General features: G+C 40.7%; 1 protein-coding gene and 1 long non-coding RNA gene across 4 annotated transcripts; both read left to right on the top strand.

Moving 5' to 3' along the window:
* Positions 1-974: 974 nt before the first annotated feature.
* On the top strand, positions 975-7,179 carry LOC115102396 (uncharacterized). The gene is made up of 2 exons (XR_010460168.1): positions 975-4,122; positions 4,456-7,179. It is a non-coding gene; the product is annotated as an uncharacterized LOC115102396 (long non-coding RNA).
* Positions 7,180-10,072: 2,893 nt separating this feature from the next.
* On the top strand, positions 10,073-23,753 carry LOC115102395 (ras-related protein Rap-1b). 3 transcript variants are annotated; one of them, XM_029622307.2, is made up of 10 exons: positions 10,073-10,181; positions 15,247-15,393; positions 19,343-19,441; positions 20,400-20,488; positions 21,528-21,596; positions 21,681-21,737; positions 21,831-21,971; positions 22,402-22,545; positions 22,724-22,839; positions 23,013-23,753. In XM_029622307.2, the coding sequence occupies exons 4-9, from the start codon at positions 20,432-20,434 to the stop codon at positions 22,808-22,810; spliced, it is 555 nt and encodes a 184-aa protein (XP_029478167.1). In that variant the 5' UTR covers positions 10,073-10,181; positions 15,247-15,393; positions 19,343-19,441; positions 20,400-20,431; the 3' UTR covers positions 22,811-22,839; positions 23,013-23,753. The 3 variants fall into 3 exon arrangements, with proteins under 3 accessions (XP_029478167.1, XP_029478168.1, XP_029478169.1); XM_029622308.2 differs by lacking the exon at positions 19,343-19,441; XM_029622309.2 differs by lacking the exons at positions 15,247-15,393; positions 19,343-19,441.
* The last annotated feature ends 2,559 nt before the right edge of the window (positions 23,754-26,312 follow it).

Below are 26,312 nucleotides of genomic sequence, written 5' to 3'. Positions count from 1 at the left end.
CAACTGTTTATTTTGGTTGAGGAATAATGGTCTAGGGTTGTTTTTCATGGTTCGGGCTAGGCCCCTTAGTTCCAGTGAAGGGAAATCTTAACGCTACACCATACAATGACATTCTGGACAATTCTGTGCATTCAACTTTGTGGCAACAGTTTGGGGAAGGTCCTTTCCTGTTTCAGCATGACAATGCCCCCATGCACAAAGCGAGGTCCATTCTGAAATTGTTTGTCGAAATCGTGTGGAAGAACTTGACTGGCCTGCACAGAGCCCTGACCTCAACCCCATCGAACACCTTTTGGATGAATTGGTGCACTGACTATGAGCCAGGCTTAATCGGCCAACATCAGTGCCCGACCTCACTAATGCTCTTGTGGCTGAATGGAAGCAAGTCCCCACAGCAATGTTCCAACATCCTAGTGGAAAGCCTTCCTAGAAGAGTGGGGGCTGTGATAGCAGCAAGGGGGGGACCAACTCCATATTAATGCCCATGATTTTTGAATGAGATGTTTGACGAGCAGTTGTCCACATACTTTTGGTCATGTAGTGTATGTGCTTGGGTGGGTTACTTTGGGAAGGAATGGAGAGAGGTAGTTTGAGACATTGCAGTTTATATTGTGGAATAAAAACATTTTCTCCTAATATCAAAGGGACGGTATTCATCTTTTAATTTGGTCCACTAGGTGTCGTAATATCAACACTTGTGTTGTACCACTATCCTATAAGCAGGTTTCTTGCGTGATGAATGCATAAGGATTATTGGTGTTAGTCAAAAGAACCTTGAATTAAATGGACATAATAGGCTACAAAAGTATAAATCTCTTGATGACATCATGCACGTACTTATAATAGCCCCATACAAAATATAGATGATTTAATAGCTATCAATTTGCATTTTTCCTTGTGTTGTCATATGGCTCCAGTCCAGCTCCGGTGCGCTGATCTCAAATTGGGCATTGAGCTAAACAGTTATTCGAGAGGCGGCCCAGGCAGTCCTCCTGATAGTTTGGACAAGGAGATGGTACTGACCTATTTCAATTGCACTAAAAGACCATTTCAAAGAGAGACTGGAGAGGTCAATGAACCTGAGATTAGTGTTCCAATACAACTATTATTATCAAAGGACTTTTGGAGACCGGACGTACCAATTACGCACCGGTTTGCGTAACAGGACATTTTCGTGGGAAATAATGTGTAAAGTGCAGAATCAATGCCCCGTGGAGAGCGAGGATGATTCCGATATTGACAAACTGTTAGCAGCTCTGACATCCGCCGAGGTAGAAGAGCTGCAGCGCGAACTGACCGTTATTGACCCGGATCCAACTGTGCCAGTCCGGCTACGGCAGAGGAACCAGACAGACAAGCAGCCGTCAATTAAATACAATAGCGGGGCGATGCTTGACTACTGTGAGCGCGAAACCAAGACACTCATTCAAAGGGAGCTGTCCTTTGAGGTATGATGCCAATGTCGTTAGTTTTGCGTAAAGGACAGCTTGTAACCAATAACAAATACAATAGTTAGAAGTTGTTTTTGCTGGTTGAACTCTGAAATGGTGTTATTACAGTAGTAATAGTGTATCCTAGATGTATGAACAGCTGTCAATTGAGTACTTTAAGTTGGCCTACCAATTTGACACCTTATTCAAGTGCCCAAGTATATCAGGACCCTCACCCTGTCAACCCTGGATTCCAGACATTGTGTAGTAATTTCAGGATTCAAGACCAGGGATGATGAATACTTTTGTGGGCAATATTTCACCCACTAACTTCAAATATAGCTGCTGTTAGTGTCTCTACTGGAAATAAATCTATAATTGTTTGGTGTTTGACAGAAATAGGAATACAGACATACAGTGGGGTCCCAAAATGATTGATTACCCTTGCTAAGATTAGCAAAAATGACTATAAAATAGTTAACTGAAATACTGAGCTGTATTGTACGCAACCCCCCAAAAAGGGGAATTATATTTTATACTAATTAAATTGCTTAGAGAAGAACATTTTGCTTAACAAGTAATATTTTGTTTTTCTCAAAAAGGTAGGGGTCAAAATTATTGACACCCCTGTTTTCAATACCTCACCTTGTGAAGGTAACTGCACTGAAGCCTTTTCCTAAAATGAGTTTGAGAACACATTGGGAGGGATCTTAGGCCATTCCTCCATACAGAATCCTTCCAGATCCTTGGCCAAGCACACCAGTGGTGGGTTTGGTGTCAAAATGAGAGTGCATAAGCAGAAAAGAACCCCATACCTAATGTAAAATATGGTGGTGGGTCTTTGATGTTATGGGGCTATTTTGAATCCACTGGTATTTGTTAAGGTCAACAGCATCATGAACTTTACCCAGTACCAGGACATGTTTTGCCCAAAACCTGGTTGCCTCGGCCAGGAGGCTGAAATTTGGCCGCAAGTAGATCTTCCAACAAGACAATAACCCCAAGCACACATCAAAATCCTCAGAAATTGTTAATTGGCCACAAAATCAAAATGTTGCAATGGCTATCAGTCTCCGGACTTGAACCCCATTGAAAACCTGTGGATTGAATTGAAGAGTGCAGACTAATATCAATGATCTGGAAAGGATTCTGCATGGAGGAATGGTCTAAGATCCCTCCCAACTCATAAAACATTTTTTAAAGGCTCAGTGCCGTTATCCTCGCAAGGTGAAAGGCATTGAAAACAGTCATTTTGAACCCTACCTATTTTTATGAGTAAAAAATTACATGTTCATCAAAATCTTTCTCTGAACAATTGTATTAGTGTAAAATATAAATATGACATATTACACAAGTCTCAGATCTTGACTGTGACGATACCAGTGTCCTATTTTGTAAATTAAGTTTATTTTTTTCAGATGATACAATAACATCCTAATGATTAATAAGCTCACTGTCTAAGCTTATCTTTATCTTTAGAGACCCAGAGTATGTTGACACTCGGCTGTTGGATAAAGGCTCCAACAGGTTGCAAGTAAGGAATCGAGAGCCATGTTGAAACAGCTGCGTGTATAGAGACTATAGAGAAGTCTTGTGAACGGGCAAAATGTCACCTACACACTGGGGCATCATAAGTCTGAGGAGTTGCTAGGCAGCCCCATTTTTTCTTTTTAAATCCTTAACAAATGAACCCCTGAGCCATAAAGAGAACATGTATAAATAGCAGGATATGTGATTCACACTGTATTCAAATGTTAACCAATTATGTAGCAGTAGTATAGTTATGAATACTTAATTTCCATCCTACAAAGCTGTACTTGGCCATCTGTAGGGTGTTTGCATGTCGTCTTGTTTTCACAAAGCCCCTTGAGATCTGGAGAAGGTTTTGATGAACAAGGTAAAATACAGGCTCATGGAATAATGAGTCTGGTTAATGCTGGTTCCAATTCTAAGACGAATGAAATTCCAGAGCAGAACGCTCTGACCCATACTGCCTTTTAAGGAAACATCTGCCAGAGTTACTTACACAGTGGCTCGCAGATCCCTACCGACGCATCGCCCTGTAAGGGATGAGAAAATCCTGATTGCTATATGCAAGATATACAGTTTTACAGAGGGTGCTCGTAGAGGCAAAGTTTCATAGGTTTTACATAGGCTATGTCCTGACTTATGGACATTCCAGAAGCATTCAGAAAATATATGAAATGAACATACAGTACATTATTAAATAATGATTAATCTAATACTGCATTTCATACTTGTATGATTCATGCAACTAACTTTTCTTAAATACTTCATACTTAATGAGCCAACAACTGACAGAGTGAAATGGGAATGCCTGAAGAAGATGGGGAAGAGCTGTGCTAGTTTCTTCTACTTCAAGTCAGATGACCCGGATCTCATAGAACAACACGTCTCTGACCAGCGTCATCCTTGACTCCAACCACCTCACTGGCAAGGGAATTTTGGCCGTAGTACACGCCTTAGAGAAAAATATAACCGTCACTGAGCTGCGCTTCCACAACCAGTGGAGACAAGACAGAGACGGAGATGGCCAATGCGTTGAGAAACAACACCAGGTTGATGAAGCTGGGCTACGGCTTTGAGCTGGCCGGCCCAAGGATGACCATGAACGTCATCCTGAGTCGGAACATGGACTTGCAGCGTATGATCTCTGTAATTGCAAACAAAGGTTTCTGTACCAAATATTAAGTTCTGCTTTTCTGATGTATCAAATACTTATGTCATGCAATACAATGCAAATTAATCACTTAAAAATCATATCATGTGATTTTCTGGATTTTTGTTTTAGATTCCGTCTCTCACAGTTGAGTGTACCTATGATAAAAAAAATTACAGACCTCTATATGCTTTGTAAGTAGGAAAACTGGCAAAATCGGCAGTGTATCAAATACTTGTTCTCCCCACATATATATATATATATAAAGCCAGCATTTCCCTTGAATTTACAGTCAGGAAGAATATCGGTGAATAAATCTAATCTAAATCTTTTACCCTCTTACAGGTTGATGTTCCAGAGCTGCTTCAGTAATGGGCAGGGGATCACAGGAAGAAGAAGTTGGACTTGATACAGAAACAGAACTGCATTTGTCTTATAGTAGTACCTGGGGTGAAGCCTTGCTTCCGTTGTTGCTGCTGAGATATGGAGAGATATCTAATGCAGTGGGTACTGTGAGTCAGAAGGTGGTGTTGGTGAAACCACCTTAGGCTACACTGTTAGGCCTGTTGACTTCCGTCTCCCTAGGTTGAATCTCTCCCTCCTTTTCTCCTTAGATGTTCATATTTGGTCATTGCATTGAAGACACAGTATGACGTAAGAATAATTTCTAATAATTTTTTAATTACTGGATGATGGTCAGTTGGATGTTCTGCTCTTTCATGTGAGGTTTTGTCCAGCTAAGAGGTGGGAGAATGGGGGAGTTGCACAGCGGAAACAGAAAAGTTCAAAGGGGAAAACAACTGAAAGGAAAGGCTTACACATTGCAAGTCACCATATTTTTTGTATTTTTAGACAATCAAGTAGCCGTAAGAGGAATGAACAAAGACATTTTTTAAACGTTTTTTTTAAAGATCATTTTCCAGTGTCATGATTAAAGGATATTATATACAGAACAAAACTATAAACCCAACATGCAACAATTATTTTTTATTTTTTAAAAATTTTATTACCCCCTTTTCTCCTTAATTTTGTGATATCCAATTGGTAGTTAGTCTTGTCCCATGGCTGCAACTCCCCTACGGACTCAGAAGAGGACAAGGTCGAGAGAGTTGTGTGACAAACTGCACATTTTAGAGTGTCCTTTTATTGTTCCCAGCACAAGGTGCACCTGTGTAATTATCATGCTGTTTCATCAGCCTCTTGATATGCCACATCTGTCAGGTGGATGGATTATCTTGGCAAATGAGAAAGGCTCACTAACAGTGATATAAACTCATTTCTACACAACGTTTGAGAGAAATATGCTTTTTGTGCATATGGAAAAAAATCTGAGATCTTTTATTTCAGCTCATGAAACATTAGACCAACACTTTACATGTTGCGTTTATATTTTTGTTCAGTATAGCTAAATAAAACATTTAAGCAAACACATAGCTAGTATGCAACACACAACTTGTATCTGAAGTGTGCGTAGGTTCTTAATCTGGTCAATGTGTAATATAATAGCAGTTAATCGCTATTAGTTGTCTTTCGGGATGGCAGTTGCTTACAACATGAAAGTATGAGGGACTTCCCTATAGATGGCAGGAGACCCCTTGACCTTTGCAAACATTTCACTGTGATAGATTGTGTCCTGAGAGGGAGGGAATATATTTTGAGAATGCTTTTGAGAATGTTGTGTCGTTTAGAATTGACTCATGAAGGGTACATACTGTATCATACAGATGTTTTATGACATTAAAATATACCAAGAAAAGTAAAGATTTTTAACTACTAGTAGAGGACAGTAAAGCACTGCGGTTGACCGGTCAGGCCACAGGTGTTACCTGTTGTGTTCAAGTGCAAATTCTAAAATGTATTTACAGAACCAAACAAAACACATTCATATGTCTGGTTTCGAGAGTGCATCTAATAGCTAATAACCAGGTCATTTATTTCCTCCAGATGAACAATTATGGGATATTTCGTCTGTCTTTGATGTCTCCGTCTGCCTCATAGGCTTTTGATTTAACAAAAGTAGCATTTGTCTGTAGCACTTCCTTCCTGAAACACTGCAATCAGTTTATTTTTTCACTTCCTGTAATAAGGCAAAAACAGCCCAAAGCCACTGCAAGTGATGCTGCTGGGTAGAGACTGATATAGTGACAGTAGGATCATTTGAGAGAAAAGGGGATCTGGTGAAATAAGAAAAACATTTAAACATGAAATTCTATCTGATGATTCTCCTTTACTTGCCAGGTGAGTTTTAACACAAACCATTTTTGTTGTTGTTGATTTGTTGTTGTTGATTACAATTGCAGACCATTTTTGTTGTTGATTATTTTCTTTGTGAAAGAGACTCCTGCATAGTGCAAATTGTATAGAATATACTTTTGCCGAACAATTCCACATAGTTTTTGTTTATTTCACGTTTCAACTATTATTTGTTATTATGATAAAGAATAACATTGTCTTCTCTTTTATCAAGTTTTAAGCTGTTATGCAAAAAGGAGCAAAATTGGAGAGCATGGAAATGAAGGTGGATCTTTAGACATTCAGTGTTCATATCCGGATGGATATCAATATAAGCCCAAATATTTGTGTCGCCACCCCTGTTCCTACAGTGACGTTCTCATCAGAAGTGTGAAAGCGGACACATTTGTCACAGTAGGAAGATTTTCTGTGTATGACAATGTCCATGGACATACTTTCATTGCCACCATCAGAAACCTGAAATTACAGGACTCTGGACTTTACTATTGTGGACTTGATCAGTGGGGAAGAGATGTTTTAACAAAAGTAGATGTCTCTGTGAGTAAAGGTATGCATATTGTTTTGCTTTGATCCCATTGGATTGTCTTTGAATGCACAAAAATCATACTCGGTCTACCCTCTACTGTTTCTACCCACAGCTCCATTGGTCACTTCACTGTTTACACCTGATAGGAAGGACACCACACAAACAAACAGATATGTGTCCCCAGAGGTCCCCACATTTACGCAGGTTGATATAACTTTAAATAGCTTAAAAAATAAGCTCCTATTGTACAATTATTTTTTTATTCTAATAAATGTTCCATTTATCTTCTGTATGCTTTTGTTATGTCACTTTAATGGTGCCATGCAAAAAGTTACCTGTTGCAGATTGGGATGTCGCACCAACATCCTCATCGATTCTGATTGACAGCACAGGTAATTTAACTTTAGGCTACTCTATTTTGTTCTAAAACACTGGAAAATGGGTTTGATTGAGATTTTGTTGAATTATTCTCTTTCTTTCCTTTAGGTTTTGTACGTGTGCATGTTGTTGTGGGAGCTGTCGGACTGTTGATGTGTTGCACTGTGGTTGCACTTTGTGTATTCTTCAGAAAACGATCAATGCCGTGCTCACTGAGTAAGACCAAGTTCCCTTTCTTTGATATCTTACCTACATATAATGCAGGTACGATAATATTATTTGTTCATGATATGTTGAAGCCTCTAATTTGTGTCCCTCAGCATTTCCAGCATCTAAAGTATCAGATCCTGTAGCCATTGCACAGGTGAATTGGATCTTGGTTTATGCTTTATCATAGTTTGAATAAGATTTTGCATGTCCTCATCAGACAGCCGTCATTCTGCACCAACTCGGTCAACAAATAAACTCTACCCAATTCCCGCTCTCTCTTGTTCTCTTCCTCTCTCTCAGGGTGAAGAGGACACTTGTCATGTGTATGATGAGATAATTATGAAAAGCTCCAACATTCTTCCCCAGGAAGACAGTGACTTGTACTGCACCGCACATTTAGGAGAACCCCCACTGAAAATAGATGACAATGCTCTCTACTCTCTCCTGACACTAAAGCTACAAGGGCCTCAGTGAGAGTCACACGTCTTTAGTTTATAGAGGGCATTCTCACAACACTGCAAGCTGTTGATAGTGTACATATGTACAGTATCTAGAAGCTTTGGGTTGGCAATAAATATTGCTATTGTTTTGTATATATATATACACTGCTCAAAAAAATAAAGGGAACACTTAAACAACACAATGTAACTCCAAGTCAATCACACTTCTGTGAAATCAAACTGTCCACTTAGGAAGCAACACTGATTGACAATAAATTTCACATGCTGTTGTGCAAATGGAATAGACAACAGGTGGAAATTATAGGCATTTAGCAAGACACCCCCAATAAAGGAGTGGTTCTGCAGGTGGTGACCACAGACCACTTCTCAGTTCCTATGCTTCCTGGCTGATGTTTTGGTCACTTTTGAATGCTGGCGGTGCTTTCACTCTAGTGGTAGCATGAGACGGAGTCTACAACCCACACAAGTGGCTGAGGTAGTGCAGCTCATCCAGGATGGCACATCAATGTGAGCTGTGGCAAGAAGGTTTGCTGTGTCTGTCAGCGTAGTGTCCAGAGCATGGAGGCGCTACCAGGAGACAGGCCAGTACATCAGGAGACGTGGAGGAGGCCGTAGGAGGGCAACAACTCAGCAGCAGGACCGCTACCTCCGCCTTTGTGCAAGGAGGAGCAGGAGGAGCACTGCCAGAGCCCTGCAAAATGACCTCCAACAGGCCACAAATGTGCATGTGTCTGCTCAAACGGTCAGAAACAGACTCCATGAGGGTGGTACGTCCACAGGTGGGGGTTGTGCTTACAGCCCAACACCGTGCAGGACGTTTGGCATTTGCCAGAGAACACCAAGATTGGCAAATTCACCACTGGCGCCCTGTGCTCTTCACAGATGAAAGCAGGTTCACACTGAGCACATGTGACAGACGTGACAGAGTCTGGAGACGCCGTGGAGAACGTTCTGCTGCCTGCAACATCCTCCAGCATGATCGGTTTGGCGGTGGGTCAGTCATGATGTAGGGTGGCATTTCTTTGGGGGGCCGCATAGCCCTCCATGTGCTCGCCAGAGGTAGCCTGACTGCCATTAGGTACCGAGATGAGATCCTCAGACCCCTCGTGAGACCATATGCTGGTGCGGTTGGCCCTGGGTTCCTCCTAATGCAAGACAATGCTAGACCTCATGTGGCTGGAGTGTGTCAGCAGTTCCTGCAAGAGGAAGGCATTGATGCTATGGACTGGCCCACCCGTTCCCCAGACCTGAATCAAATTGAGCACATCTGGGACATCATGTCTCGCTCCATCCACCAACGCCATGTTGCACCACAGACTGTCCAGGAGTTGGCGGATGCTTTAGTCCAGGTCTGAGAGGAGATCCCTCAGGAGACCATCCGCCACCTCATCAGGAGCATGCCCAGGCGCTGTAGGGAGGTCATACAGGCACGTGGAGGCCACACACACTACTGAGCCTCATTTGGACTTTTTTAAGGACATTACATCAAAGTTGGATCAGCCTGTAGTGAGGTTTCCACTTTAATTTTGAGTGTGACTCCAAATCCAGACCTCCATGGGTTGATACATTTGATTTCCATTGATAATATTTGTGTGATTTTGTTGTCAGCACATTCAACTATGTAAAGAAAAAAGTATTTAATAAGAATATTTCATTCAGATATGTGTTATGTTATGTGTTATTTTAGTGTTCCCTTTATTTTTTTGAGCAGTATATATATATAGAGAGAGAGAGATGTGTGTGTGTGTGTGTGTGTGTGTGTGTGTGTGTGTGTGTGTGTGTTTGGCTTGAAGTTGAAGACCCTTGCTGTTTCCTTGCATCTGTTTGAGATGGCTTATTTCTGGGACTTCAAGTGGAAAGTATGCTTTCTAATTGCATACACGACTACAGTATTCTGCATGCCCACATTATCCAAACAGATTTTGTATGGCAGTAGGCCTACTTTATAGTTTTTGTCAGTCCTTAAATTTATAACGCGAAGACTATGGAAATAAAATTGTAATATCTTATTTAATAACATTTGCACTTTCAGTGAGTGCATGGTTGCCATGATACTCAGATGAGCCATTATGGTTTTATGGACTACAACATTGTGAATCGTCAGGCTGCCTTGAAACTACAGTAGCTAGTGTGCACCGTTCGTTGCCATTTATGGTGGGAGAGGTTAGCTAGCTAGGGATTGACGTTTGCGGAGGTTCATTGAAGTCAGCTACTCCAGTGAGGTGGCGGGGAGACAAAACACGGTGAGTAACGATTATCTCTGGTCATAGCAACAGTTTGGGGATAATCAATACTCGAACATGTATATAGGTCGTGAAAATGTTAGAAACGTGTCGGATGGCCAAGTAGGACAGCTAACGTTCAGGCCGGATGGAACGTCTAAGGGAGGCTAACGTTAGCGAAGTAGCTAGCTAACACAACAAGCCGAAGGGAGTTGTCTGTAGCTAGTTCACACCAGTGGTTCACACGCCTTAGTTAGCTAGCAGTGTTGGCTAGTTGAACATTAATTGACTAACTATTAAGAATTTAGCCAGGCACTACCCGGTTGGCTCGCCTAGCTACATTAGTTGTTAGCTATAACTTTGAATCGGACCGGGGGGACGTTAACTTAGCTAGCAAACTTCGCCATCTAACTTGACTGGCTAGGTACAGCTGATCCCTTCCTCTGAGTTTTAACGTTACACTGAAACGTTCTTTTGTCGAAGTGATGTCAGACACATAGTTGCAAGTTATGTTTCCTATTATTTAGCTAGTTAGCCAACTAGTCGGCGTTTCCCAAACTCGGTGCACGTTCTGGTTTTTGACCTAAGTACAGTAGAAACGTTACACAGCTGATTCAAATAATCAACGAATCATCACGTTTTGATCATTTGAATCCGCATTGTAGTGTTGGGGCAAAAATCTAAACGTGGGATCCCGAGGACCGCAGAGTTGGGGACAGGCTGATCTAGATGGATAGGTTGAGGGGCGGCAGGTAGCCTAGTGGTTAGAGCGTTGGCCCAGTTACTGAAAGGTTGCTGGATAAATCCCAGAGCTGACATGGTAAAAATCTGTTGTTCTGCCCCTGATAAGGCAGTTAACACTTTTCCTAGGCCGTCATTGTAAATACGAATTTGTTCTTAACTGACTTGCCTAGTTAACTAGTTGCTAAATGCAACCTTTATTTATGTAAATAGGGGTGGCTGGTGTTGTCTTTTGAGAATGTAAGATTTGACACGTGATTTGACATTCAGGAGCACACCCATGTGCAATAAAAGCAATTACCCATCAGGTGTTCCTTTTGTATGCATTCAAGTCAGGATTTTTAGACCATATCTGTCAAGTTTAAAAGTGTAGCCCAATATGTCCTCTTAAAGGAACCTAACTGTACCGTTGCTCCTTTAGGTCCAACTAAGGTCCTTGCATGTTATTTTCATTGCCAAATTACTCCATCTAAACGTGAATCGATTCTCAAATGCAAAATACACACTTACTGTACACTGTTTTACCGGCTTCATTACGGTTGGATCAAACTTCTAGTGGCCCCCTTCTGTTACGCACAGGTGATTTGACCTAGACCGGCGTCTGGGGAAGGTACTTGTGCTGTTTTAAAGCTAATTCTATGTATTTTGACATGGCTTAGGCCTATGACCACGTTAGATGAATTCAGAATGCTTTGAACATTTAAATGATCACTCAAAATTCGATGAATTTGAAATGTAAAGTATGCTCATATTTTTGTCACTCTTTTTAGGTCGTTTGACAATTTATACAGACATTACATACTAGAGGTCGACCGATTTATGATTTTTCAACGCCGATACCGATTCTTGGAGGACCCAAAAAAAAGCCGATACCGATTAATCGGTAATGACAATTACAACAATACTGAATGAACACCTATTTTAACTTAATATAATACATCAATAAAATCTATTTAGTCTCAAATAAATAATGAAACATGTTCAATTTGGTTTAAATAATGCAAAAAGAAAGTGTTGGAGAAGAAAGTAAAAGTGCAATATATGCCATGTAAAAAAAGTAACGTTTAAGTTCCTTGCTCAGAACATGAGAACATATGAAAGCTGGTGGCTCCTTTTAACAGGAGTCTTCAATATTCCCAGGTAAGAAGTTTTAGGTTGTAGTTATTATAGGACAATTTCTCTATACGATTTGTATTTCATATACCTTTGACTATTGGATGTTCTTATAGGCACTTTAGTATTGCCTTCCATTGCAAATCTACCATTCCAGTGTTTTACTTGCTATATTGTATTTACTTTGCCACCATGGCCTTTTTTGCCTTTACCTCCCTTATCTCACCTCATTGGCTCACATCGTATATAGACTTGTTTATACTGTATTATTGACTGTATGTTTGTTTTACTCCATGTGTAACTCTGTGTCGTTGTATGTGTTGAACTGCTTTGCTTTATCTTGGCCAGGTCGCAATTGTAAATGAGAACTTGTTCTCAACTTGCCTACCTGGTTAAATAAAGGTGAAATAAATAAATAAAATTGCCAGTGTAACAGTAAAGCTTCCGTCCCTCTCCTCGCCCCTACCTGGGCTCGAACCAGGAACACATCGACAACAGCCACCCTCGAAGCAGCGTTACCCATGGCTCCACAAAAGCCGCGTCCCTTGCAAAGCAAGGGGAACAACCACTCCAAGTCTCAGAGCGAGTGACGTTTGAAACGCTATTAGCTAACTAGCTAGCCATTTCACATCGGTTACACCAGCCTAATCTCGGGAGTTGATAGGCTTGAAGTCATAAACAGCTCAATGCTTGAAGCACAGCGACGAGCTGCTGGCAAAACGCACGAAAGTGCTGTTTGAATGAATGCTTACAAGCCTGCTGGTGCTTACCATCGCTCAGTCAGACTGCTCTGTCAAATATCAAATCATACACTTAATTATAACATAATAACACACAGAAATACGAGCCTTAGGTCATTAATATGGTTGAATCCGAAAACTATCATCTCGAAAATACGGAACCGTTACGTATTTTATCTAACGGGTGGCATCCATCAGTCTAAATATTCCTGTTACATTGCACAACCTTCAATGTTATGTCATAATTACGTAAAATTCTGGCAAATTAGGCGGCCCAAACTGTTGCATATACACTGATTCTGTGTGCAATGAACGCAAGATAAGTGACACAATTTCACCTGGCTAATATTGCCTGCTAACCTGGATTTCTTTTAGCAAAATATGCAGGTTTAAAAAGGCATTGATGATTATGGGTAGGTGCAGTCGTGCAACGATTGTGCTTTCTTCGCAAATGTGCTTTTGTTAAATCATCCCCCGTTTGGCGAAGTTCGCTGTCTTTGTACGGAAGAAATAGTATTCAGAGTTCGCAACGAGCCAGGTTAGCAGGCAATATTAACTAAATATGCAGGTTTAAAAATATATACTTGTGTATTGATTTTAAGAAAGCCATTGATATTTATGGTTAGGTACACATTGGAGCAAGACAGTCCTTTTTCGTGAATACGCACCGCATCGATTATATGCAACGCAGGACATGCTAGATAAACTAGTAATATCATCAACCATGTGTAGTTAACTAGTGATTGATTGTTTTTTATAAGATAAGTTTAATGCTAGCTAGCAACTTACCTTGGCGTCTTACTGCATTCGCGTAACAGGCAGTCTCCTCGTGGAGTGCAATGTAATTAGGTGGTTAGAGCGTTGGACTAGTTAACTGTAAGGTTGTAAGATTGAATCCCTGAGCTGACAAGGTAAAAATCTGTCATTCTGCCCCTGAACAAGGCAGTTAACCCACCGTTCCTAGGCAGTCATTGAAAATAAGAATGTGTTCTTAACTGACTTGCCTAGTTAAATAAAGGATAAATAAAGGTGTAAAAAAAAAACTGCCAAATCGGTGTCCAAAAATACCGATTTCCGATTGTTATGAAAACTTGAAATCGGCCCTAATTAATCGGTCGACCTCTAGTACATACATATTTTGCCTTTCCCATTCACCCTCTGAATGGCACACATACACAATCCATCTCAAGGCTTAAAAATCCTTCTTTAACCTGTCTCCTCCCCTTCTTCTACACTAATTGAAGTGAATTTAACAAGTGGCATCAATAAGGGATCATAGCATTCACCTGGTCAGTCTGTCATGGAAAGAGCAGGAGTTCCTAATATTTTGTACATTCAGTGTACACGTACAGTAGTTCAACTAGCTAGTAATCCATTACATTTTCCAGTAGCTTGGTGGTAGTTGACCTAAATTAAAATCTAGGTCCAGTTTTCAGTAGTTAATTACTTTTATGCCGTGTAGCTAGGCTAACTACTGGAACTACACAACTTTTTAAAATGTACTTTTTCAGTATCGGACTTGCCTAGTTCTCACTTGAAGCTGTTTTGGGGTTGAATTAATAGGATAAATTCCATGAATCCGTTAAACATTCTGTTAACATATGACCCCAAAGTGATTTGTTCTTGCAATTTGTAGTCTGGTAATACAGATTTACTGATGACACATTTTCACAACGTAGTTTGGATGAACTACCTCATTAAAGTAACTTTAGTTAGGTAAACTATAGTTTTCTTAAGAGTAGCTTTAGTCTAGTGTAACTTCTTCCAATGTGAAGTTATTGGTAGCTTGGTAAACTCCATTTTCAGAGAAGCTTCCCCAACACAGCACGGTAGCATGCACACAATAATGTGATTATTGTGGATAGTTAGGTTAATGTAATAGTCCCGTTTACATGGACACATGAAATCAGGCTACTGATGGGACTTTTGATCAATGCAGGAAATACCCAATCAAGATAAACGTTCTACCACTGACTTATTTTTGAGAAGACTTTTTGATTCTGAGTTCTGACAAAGTTTGTATGTGAAAAATATTTATAAGATGAGGCATACGTTCAGTTTTTCAGAACTCACTTCACTCGCACATAAGAGGGATGCTTGCGCTACCACACACTGGCAAATGCGCAAATCAAATATCCAGCTGGAACGATGATTAAGCTGTTACCATGTCCTAATCATTTGAAAGATTGCTCAGAAAACCAGGTGTTTTAATCGGCATATGATTACCTCGATTATGACATTACGCCAATTAAGATAAGCAGAGTAAGGTGTTTACGTGACTAACGCCATACTCGGCATTCTGTCATAATCAGTTTAATATTGAATTATTAGTGTGCATGTAAACATACTCACCGATGAGTAGATGATTCAGGCTAATGTACACCTACTGTTTGGCAATGTGTGTCCCACTCCCAACTCTGTCAAAGTGCAGGCCTAAGAGTATTCACAAAAAGTTAAATGCAATTTATTTATTTCTTCTGTCTTTTTCCTAGTTTTGTGGGGATTCTTTGGAGTAGCCTAGCTCCTTTGGCTCCCAACACAGCATCCACACCTGCCCACAGATGTCAGTGTGTCCTGGGAACTGCTAGCCTTCCCTCACTAGATGTAGTGGGGAGTTGTCGTTTCCAGCCTTGAGCACAGTAGGTTATGTCCTTAGAGTGGGTGTTTTTGCTATAAAATGAGTTTCAGTGCAGAAACTAGGCTATTCTATGCTGACTGGGAACGTACCACTCACAGAGCATTAGTAAAACATAAAATAACATGTAGGCTTATGTTAAGAGAATACTGGTTCTGAACCCTCACTGACTTATAACATATCAAGAGGCTAGTGTGCTCACTGTGCTGGTGTGCAGTGGGCATGGTGGATGCACCAAATTCCTGTCAACATGGAGACACTCAACATATTAGCTGTGTTTTGCAGGAATACTGACATTGGGATCGACCATGTGAAGCTCTACAGGCATTTGCAGTAATCTACTAAAGTATTGGGGACAGGGAAACTTTGTTGTAATTTAGGCTCTGTTCTTCAGCACTTTAGATTTTAAATGGTACAATGACTGAGGTTAAATTGCAGACAAATATACAACTACATTTCTATTTTTGGTGTAAATGGAATGTTATACTGTAGAAGGGTCCAGACACATTTTTTTGTGATGACATGTTTTAGAGAAACTTACCCCAAACAGCAAATCACTTCCTCATCATTATTGTGTCGTATGGGGGCCCTGAAAAAATATGAACCAAATCTAAATACATACCCAAAAAACGTCCTTTTACACATGGCAAAGCTCTCAGTATAGTGATGCAGGTTTTTAGGTGTTGTACACATGAAGTTGTCATTCCGAACTTCATCCACAATGTTATAGTCCCTTTTGCACGATTCAAGCCGCCTCGAGTGGTTCCATTTACTGTGTAGCCTGCTGCTACAGGTAACTGCCAAAATAAAGGAAACATCAACATATAGTGCCTTAATAGGGCGTTGGGCTGCCAGAACAGCTTCAATGTACCTCGGCATAGAACTTCTTGTGTGGAAGCACCCCATGCTTTTAATATACTTTGTATCCCTCATTTACTCAAGTGTTTCCTTTATTTTGTCAGTTACCTGTAAAATGGACGGAGGGGTATTGCTCGAGTCACAACAAAATGGAATATAACATTGCGGGTAAAGTTTGGATTGACACAATTCCATGTGTACAACATCTAAAGACTTGCATCACTATACTGAGAGCTTTGCTGTTTCTAAAAGGATGTATTTGGGTGTTTTGGAGCCTCTGGGTGTTTTTGGAGCTTTTGTTCATGTCATTTTATGGGCCACTATACTACACAACGAGGATGAGGAAGTGATTTCAAAAACGTCACTACATTTGTCTGGACCTTTCTATAACATGCCATTGACATACAAAGTAGAGATTTGGTTGTAAAAAATAACTTCTCCTTTAATTTGATGGTATTTTCATACCTATCAGGTGAAAAGTTGAGAAATTACAGCGCATTTTGTACATAGCCCCCACATTTTTAGGGGAATATATTGGGACAAATTCACATACACTGAGTGTACAAAACATTAGGAACACCTGCTCTTTCCATGACAAAATCCCTTATTGAGGTCACCTGTTAAATCCACTTCAATCAGTGTAGATGAAGGGGAGGAGACAGGTTAAAGTTAGATGCACAAATATCATATCCCCAAGATATGCAAACCTCTTACCATTACAATAAAAGGATAGGCTAGCATTTTTTGGGGGGGGGGTGTATATGATATTTGTGAGTCTAACTTTCTCACGAACTTTCATACTTATTCACGATTATCTGTAATCATGGTAGCATCCACATGAAGGTCGATTCTTATTCACAATAAAAGTGACTCCAAAATGACACTACATTATTTTTCATTCGTTTCTATTGGGCACAAAATAATCTGAAACACAACCAAAACAAACAGAAAATGCATCCAACAAATTGAGTCACAAGCTTGATGTAGTCATTCCGTTCTATGAATATGGGGCCAAATACTTAACTTTTTACTACTTTAATAAACATACAGTGGGGAGAACAAGTATGATACACTGCTGATTTTGCAGGTTTTCCTACTTACAAAGCATGTAGAGGTCTGTAATTTTTATCATAGGTACACTTCAACTGTGAGACGGAATCTAATACAAAAATCCAGAAAATCACGTTGTATAATTAAGTAATTAATTAGCATTTTATTGCATGACATATCAGAAAAGCAGAACTTAATATTTGGTACAGAAACCTTTGTTTGCAATTACAGAGATCATACGTTTCCTGTAGTTCTTGACCAGGTTTGCACACACTGCAGCAGGGATTTTGGCCCACTCCTCCATACAGACCTTCTCCAGATCCTTCAGGTTTCGGGGCTGTCGCTGGGCAATACAGACTTTCAGCTCCCTCCAAACATTTTCTATTGGGTTCAGGTCTGGAGACTGGCTAGGCCACTATAGGACCTTGAGATGCTTCTTACCGAGCCACTCCTTAGTTGCCCTGGCTGTGTGTTTCGAGTCGTTGTCATGCTGGAAGACCCAGCCACGACCCATCTTCAATGCTTTTACTGAGGGAAGGAGGTTGGAGATCTCACGATACATGGCCCCATCCATCCTACCCTCAATACGGTGCAGTCGTCCTGTCCCCTTTGCAGAAAAGCATCCCCAAAGAATGTTTCCACCTCCATGCTTCACGGTTGGGATGGTGTTCTTGGGGTTGTACTCATCTTTCTTCTTCCTCCAAACATGGCGAGTGGAGTTTAGACCAAAAAGCTCTATTTTTGTCTCATCAGACCACATGACCGTCTCCCATACCTCCTCTGGATCATCCAGATGGTCATTGGAAAAACTTCAGACGGGCCTGGACATGCGCTGGCTTGAGCAGGGGGACCTTGCGAGCACTGCAGGATTTTAATCCATGACGGCGTAGTGTGTTACTAATGGGTTTCTTTGAGACTGTGGTCCCAGCTCTCTTCAGGTCATTGACCAGGTCCTGCCGTGTAGTTCTAGGCTGATCCCTCACCTTCCTCATGATCATTGATGGCCCATGAGGTGAGAGCTTGCATGGAGCCCCAGACCGAGGGTGATTGACCGTCATCTTGAACTTCTTCCATTTTCTAATAATTGCGCCAACAGTTGTTGCCTTCTCACCAAGCTGCTTGCCTATTGTCCTGTAGCCCATCCCCGCCTTTTGCAGGTCTCCAATTTCATCCCTGATGTCCTTACACAGCTCTCTGGTCTTGGCCATTGTGGAGAGGTTGGAGTCTGTTTGATTGAGTGTGTGGACAGGTGTCTCTTATACAGGTAATGAGTTCAAACAGGTGCAGTTAATACAGGTAATGAGTGGAGAACAGGAAGGCTTCTTAAAGAAAAACGAACAGGTCTGTGAGAGCCGGAATTCTTACTGGTTGGTAGGTGATCAAATACTTATATCATGCAATAAAATGCAAATTAATTACTTAAAAATCATATAATGTGATTTTCTGGATTTTTGTTTTAGATTCCGTCTATCACAGTTGAAGTGTACCTATGATAAAAATTACAGACCTCTACATGCTTTGTAAGTAGGAAAACCTGCAAAATCGGCAGTGTATCAAATACTTGTATAAGTGAATTTATCCCAATACTTAGAATGTACAATTTCTAAACAGTTCACCTGATATGAATGAAAATACCTTCAAATTAAAGCTGACAGTCTGCACTTTAACCTCATTGTCCATTGTATCATTTCAAATCCAAAGTGCTGGACTACAGAGCCAAAACATCAACAAATGTGTGACTGTCCCAATACTTTTGGAGCTCACTGTATTTGCTTAAGCGCTACTCCAGATGTTTCACCTGTAATCAGTCAACTAAAGGTCATCAGATAAAAGTGAAATGTCTTTCTGAAACCTTTGTGACACACACTTTGTTTTGTATTCTTATTGCAGCTGTAGGTTTAACTTCTGCTTCTAAAAATGGGCTAATATCAGAAACAAACACAGAAGTGTCCTTTCTTGGTTTGGTCATTATTTAAGAAGAGCAATTGTCATTCTCTTACTATGATCTCTGTTCTGTTTTTTCTATATGCACATAATTTTCACAGAGGAAGGGGTGTATCGCAATGGCCTGAGGATTGAATGGACCTTTGTAACATCCCGCATACCGCCCAACTCTCATGCTGCTGCCGCTTGGAATTTGTTAGGTTTGCATAGCTAGATAATGATAGTGGGTTTGGATTGTTTCTCTGCACAGCACATAAAATGTATTTTCTCATGGAGGTTTTCACCTATGCCTGTTAGTAATTCCTATTGGACATAAAAGAGACATTGATTTATTGGAGGAAAAGATGCAATGACAACACGTTGAAGCGATCCCACTTATTTTCAACGTGGTCCTGTTGGAATACAGACAAAACCATACCAAAGGTGTCATGGGGATAATATTCTGTAGAGAAAAGTTTCTCTTGGCAGGTGCCTCACGTTTCCATGGCTGGCTCCAAGACAGAACAGGAAACGATTACGGGATAGCTTTGTAATATCAAGTCATAAAAAGTTTTTTTTATAATGTTGTGCTATTTTAACAAGCCTTACTTCTCACCTTGCCAAGCTGATAGAGGCGGCGACGCCTACCCCACATGCCTTCTCCTATGCATGCTAATTAGATGAAGCTATTTGTGGCACTATGGCTATTGCCTACCGTCTCCATAGAGACTGAGCTGTTTGACAATTAGCATCAGTTCACTGTCACTCAAGTGTTATAGGGCGTCATTTTATAAGGGGGAAATAAATCTCTGGGTCATCTTGGCTCTATTTGTTTCCTTCTTTTGAAAAGAAGGCCTTGTCATGCCGGCAGATGTACCTGGATAGTGAGTCAGAAAGAGATCCTTCTTTTGGCAAAGGAGAGTTTCAGTTTCTGAATATGTATTGTCAAAGGGGATTACCGCGACAAGGCAGTTATGTTTAGGCGTGGCTATGTATAACTAAAGTAGTTAGATAATGGACGAGCCAAGGGAACCGCCCACAATGTGGCGTCTAGAGCTGATGAAAACCGAAGGGAATTATTGGCTTCTCCTCATGTGTGGCCTGCAATGTGTAACATTATATAAATAGTGACGTAAGTAGGCCTAACCAATGTTCTCTCTCTTGTCTCATCTCTTGCAGACTTTTGTGCCGTCGAGTGAAGTAACCCCACCATGCGTGAATACAAGCTAGTGGTTTTAGGCTCAGGAGGTGTAGGCAAATCTGCACTGGTTAGTAGTAAAGGTTTCTGTTTTGAGTCATTCTGGGTGCATTGAGTGCAGGGCTTTAAAGTGTGACCATTTTGGTCACATATGCCCCTAAATATTTTGCTCTGTGACTTGGAATTTCAATTTGGGAGCACCAGTGCACCTAGAACAAAAAATCAGCCAGATAATAATTGTTGTAATGATTAAGCTGCCCTAGAGAAAAAAACAGCTCGTCTGTAGCCCAAACCGTTGAAAAGTTGTGACCATATTACCGGCACTATGGTTTTTTCCCCCTTCTATTGCGCATTGGCGCTGCAGCTGGATGCGTCTCTATTGGCGGGCCATATTGTCCATTCATAAACCATGTCGCGGGCCATATTTTCCATTCATAAACCATGTCGCGGGCCATATTTTCCATTCATAAACCATGTCGCGGGCCATATTTTCCATTCATAAACCATGTCGCGGGCCATATTTTCCATTCATAAACCATGTCGCGGGCCATATTTTCCATTCATAAACCATGTCGCGGGCCATATTTTCCATTCATAAACCATGTCGCGGGCCATATTTTCCATTCATAAACCATGTCGCGGGCCGTTAACAACTTGTTCAGTCATGTTACCGCATTATGCAGCTCATTAGGAAACAGTTTTTTCCCCCACAATGTTAGCTAACCTAATATTCCACAAATGACTTTGTAATTTCAATGACCGGTATTTGTATCCACATTTGAACTTTTATAATCAACAGATGTTGTACCCTGGAAACAGATTAGTTTCCTGGGCACAACATGTGCTTCAAAAATATTGACAAGTCATATAGGCCCAATGAACGCTGTATCTAAATCAAGTAAAAAATCGTATTTTCTGGTGTCTTATTTTCCAGAAAATACGATTTAGGTACAGCCTTTATTGGGCCAATATTACTTATTTTTTAAGCACATGTTGTGCTACCAATGAAAATGTTTAATTTAGAGCCCTGATTGAGTGGCTGTTTAGATTTGGAGAATGTATGAGTCACTCTCTACATTCATGTTCTCCCCTTGCCTTTTCTCTTCCAGACTGTCCAATTTGTACAGGGTATTTTTGTGGAAAAATATGACCCCACAATAGAAGACTCCTACAGAAAGGTAAGCTGCCCTATAGTTACCAACTTTTCAATTGCCACCACTGATGTCAAAATGCTACTAAACGTTACTCCCTCTCTCCCACAGCAAGTTGAAGTGGATGGGCAGCAGTGCATGCTTGAAATCCTTGACACAGCTGGAACAGTAGGTAGAATGTGTCCATGTTAGCCATGGTGACAGATTTGAACAGTAAATATGACCAGTATGTCATGGAGTCTTTCCTCTGCTGTTCTACAGGAGCAGTTCACAGCGATGAGGGACTTGTACATGAAGAACGGTCAAGGCTTCGCTCTTGTATACTCCATCACGGCGCAGTCCACATTTAATGATTTACAGGACCTTCGGGAACAGATCCTGAGAGTAAAGGACACTGAGGATGTGAGTATTGTAGCTTATCAGGGCTCAGTCACTGCCATTCCAACACTTGGGCCTCGTTGTCAATGCATTTATTACAGCTGCTATGAAATCTATGATACGTTTATGATTTATATGCAATTTTAATGGTGTTTTAAATTAAGGAGTCTGTTGGCTCTTATCTTGTAATCCTACTGCTCTGAGAGCCATAGGTTCTCTCAATAGGGTATTCTCTGTGCGGGAAGAGCATAGCAATAACAAAGTAGAAATGTCACGAGATGTTTTCCAGTTTCAGTTTAGCTCTTATTTCTGCCACATACAGAGTTAGTACATTATTGATTTGTTGTCACGTTATGGAGACTTATATGGCCTATATTTTTGCTTTGGAAAGCAACAGGGTAAAGAGCTATAGTCTCTCATTGTCTTCTATTGATTTCTCATTATTTTGTATCAGGTCCCCATGATCCTGGTGGGCAACAAGTGTGACCTGGAGGATGAGCGTGTGGTGGGCAAGGAGCAGGGTCAGAACCTGGCCAGACAGTGGAACAACTGTGCCTTTCTAGAGTCCTCAGCTAAATCAAAGATCAATGTTAATGAGGTAAGCCCCACCGCTTTCATTTCCAGTCACCTGAACTGAATGAATGTATGTTACAGAGGAGTCTCGGAGTTGACGAGAATTGCAATAAGAATATACATCTCATCAAGTAAACAAGTGTGATTATCTGGGGCTTATAACAGATGTATCTCTAACTACTGGCTCCTTTGGTCTGCTTTAGATTTTCTATGACCTGGTCAGACAGATCAATAGGAAAACACCGATAGAAAGGAAGAAGGAAAAGAAGTCAAATTGCACACTGCTCTGAAGCTCCCCCTTACAGCAGCTCTGAGCCAAGTGAGTGGGCTAAGATGGGATCGAATGGGTGATATGGAATCTGTGTCTAATGTTATCATCGTCCCATGAGTATGGCACCAGCTAATGATATATTTGTTTTCTGTCAGAATAAACTGAAAAAAGGAATAAAAAAAGTACCTGTGGAGTAACATGTCCTCTGTCTCTACCTGTAGCAAGCTGCAATACAATACTGGTGCCCAGTTGGAACGTGCCAGCATTTCAAGCCCTTTCAATAACGAATGGAGATGTTTGACAATAGCAGAAAAGTAATTCTCTACTTCACCACTCTAATAATGGAGGATTCTTCATGGATACTCTTCGCTTTATAATGGTTAAGAAATCCAGACCTTTTTCTCTCTTTTTAATTTTGTCAATGGGACAGCCTTGTGATGAAGAGTTTCCCCTTTCCCCTGTTTTATAAATTACAATTTAAAACAAAGAAGACTACCAAGCAATTTATTGTGGATTTGGACAATTAGGTTGTTTGCAGATATTTTCATATCTTTGGCTCATTTCAAAATGTTTGCAAAATAAATCATGGTAAATATTGGCCCTTTTCATTACCTTACCCATCTGCAGTAATTGTGTCAATAGTAATGCATCAACTTCCATGTTTTCTTTCTCCTATTACTTTTAAGAAGTTGTATTCATCAAATAACATATTTACTAAGTGACTTTGTTTTATATGGGAAGCTGCAATGCTTTCGTCTTTCCCATAATATATTCTTGTTTTGTTTTTTTGAATAATGAAGCTGTGGGAAATGTGTTTTTATAGAATAGGGGAAATAAGGAGACTTGATTTCTGTCTTGAGGTTGAAAATATGTTGTACTAAACCAACTTTATTGTGTCTTGTTACCTTGTCGCAAATGATTTTCCAGCTTTTATGAATGATAAAAAATGTACATTTTCATTATCTTTTGTCAATGCATTTTATTTTCTCTATACATGATGATAAGCAATAGTTGTGAAGAATTTTTGCCTGTTGCAAGTCTCTAGTGTTTTGCGGGAACATTAAATGATTGTTGGCATAGAATTAGAATGAGACAGCTCGCCTTTCTGAAATACTGCCATGTCGCATCGTTACTGATGCGCCAACTGCTGCCTCCAATCGTCACAGTTCATCCTGTCTAATTCAGGCCCATTATTTTTAGCCTGATTTAGAGTTTCCCTTTTTTAAATGATATAATTTAAAAGCCTGATAACTTATCCTAGAAAATGACCGATGCAGCAGACAAGCTCGAGATGTTCACATGCAGGAATTGGAAAAATGCAACAGCAGTGGCTCTTCATGAGACGTGGCCACAGCAAAAGGCCTACTACTTGGCTTATGAGGAACCACCCAAGCAGGTGCAGGGTGTGTGCCAGGCTTGCTGAGCGGAAAGGCAGACAGGTCACCTGTTATTGTTCTGCAACGGCAACAGGGTTCGCTTCCGCGGCTGTGTCACGAATGTCAGACCTAGCTGACTAAACTCAACTCCATGGTGAAGGAAGTTACTGATGAACTCCACCGATGGGGTTGAGCAGAGACCAGGCTTTGTGGAATTCAGCTCCGACTACAAAAATTCGCCCAAGCTCAATACTTAAATTTTTTTAATTATGAAATGCTTACCTTGTACCTATGTTTGTCCTCTGTGGTTGAATGCCTTTGTTAGCAGAAATCCATACTTTTTCATTAAACGTTATCAAATACAACCCCCCAAACAAACGACCCGCTGTCGTGGGCTGCTAAGCTTGGCACTCTTATTCTCGCTTCAAAAGCAGCTAAATCTGTGGGAAGCTGCAAAGGAAATGGGGAGGAAGGCCACTGTGCCCAGGTTAATGAGGCCACATTGTTGACAAAAAAGGCCTCCAAATAAGTAAATTAATCCAATCAGCTGAATAATTATTCAGAATGGATCACTTTTTTTCTCCATGTATATATTTCATATTAAACTGGGATATTTTCTAAAAATAGTAGAAACAAGTTTAAAGTTTTATTAGGACATCAACATTGATGGAGCAATTCCCATACCAGACAGTCAGGATGCTCTTGATTGTGCAGCGGTAGTATTTGCGGAAGACTGTGCTTCTACACTTGCATAGCTTGCTGTTTGGGGTTTTAGGCTGGGTTTCTGTACGGCACTTTGTGACATCAGCTGCTGTAAGAAGGGCTTTATAAATACATTTGATTGATTGATTGACCTGGGGCGACATGCCAAATTTCTTCAGCGGCCTTAGGAAGTAGAGACGCTGCTGTGCCTTCTTGGTGAGTGGTGGTGGTGTTGGTCCATGACAAGTTCTCTGTGATGTGGACCTCGAGGAACTTGTGACTCTGCTGCAGTCCCGTTGATGTGGAATGGGGCATGTTCCCTCCTCGGCTTTCTGAAATCAACTATCAACTCCTTGGTTTGCTGATGTTGAGGGAAAGGTTGTCATGATTCAACAATGCCAGTTCTCTTACCTCCTCGCTATAGGCTGACTCGTTGTTGGTTAACAGGCCTACAACCGTTGTGTCATCAGCGAACTTGATGATGGGGTTGGTGTCGTGCAAAGCCACACAGTCATGGGTGAATAGGGAGTAGAGGACTTAGGACACACCCCTGGGGGGACCCTGTGTTAAGAGTGTTCACAATCCTCACAGCCTGTGGTCTGCCTGTTCGGAGGTTCAGGATCCAGTTGCAGAGGGATGTGTCCAGACCCAGGGCTTGGCAACAATAGTGTTGAATGCTGAACTGTAGTCAATGAACAGCATTCTCACATAGGTGTTTCTCTTGTGCAGATGTGTGATTTGGATGTGGAGCCAATAAGAATCATTGGGATTGATTCTGCTGACATTAAATGCTGAAGTACGGGCTTTCAACATTGTACAGATATCTCCGTTTATCCAAGGTTTTTGGTTGGGGTATGTAGGCAAATTGGAGTGGATCCAGTGTGCCTAGCCTTGAAGTTCATTGAGTGCCGCCTTGGTGTTTGCTTCTAGCGGTATGTACACAGTTATGATAATAACACATTCATTCCCTCTGCATATAGTGGGTTCTGCATTTTAACATCAAGAAACTCCAGGCTGGGCGAACAGCAGTTGCAATGTTTTTAACTTTGATACACCAGGAATTGTTTGAGAAAACATGCCTCTCACCCTGATTTACGGAATAGAAGAATCAAGTGTACGTAAGCCATGTCTCAGTAAAAAGAGACACAGCATATCCTGATGTCCGTCTGCGATTGAATCACCCACGGACTGGTTTAAAATAATATACTATTCTACCCTGAAGAGTTTGTGTGCATTGTTTCACACAATATGATTGTAAAAGTGACTTTGATTGAAATTAAGTTGCAGCAATGAGACGCTTTCAGAGCGGGGCAGAGAAAAGAAAAATAAAGATTTCATTTGAACAGAAAAATTACAAATTTCTTTAGTAAAAAGACAGGTGCTGCTGATAATACTGCCATTGTTGTCGAAGCAGAGGACATGTACAGCATCATATACTTGGGA

This window comes from Oncorhynchus nerka, linkage group LG20 (genome assembly GCF_034236695.1).
Source record: "Oncorhynchus nerka isolate Pitt River linkage group LG20, Oner_Uvic_2.0, whole genome shotgun sequence".
Classification (NCBI taxonomy): Eukaryota; Metazoa; Chordata; class Actinopteri; order Salmoniformes; family Salmonidae; genus Oncorhynchus; species Oncorhynchus nerka.
The sequence above is the reverse complement of the archived record's forward strand: the minus strand, read 5'-3'. Positions and strand labels throughout refer to the sequence as shown.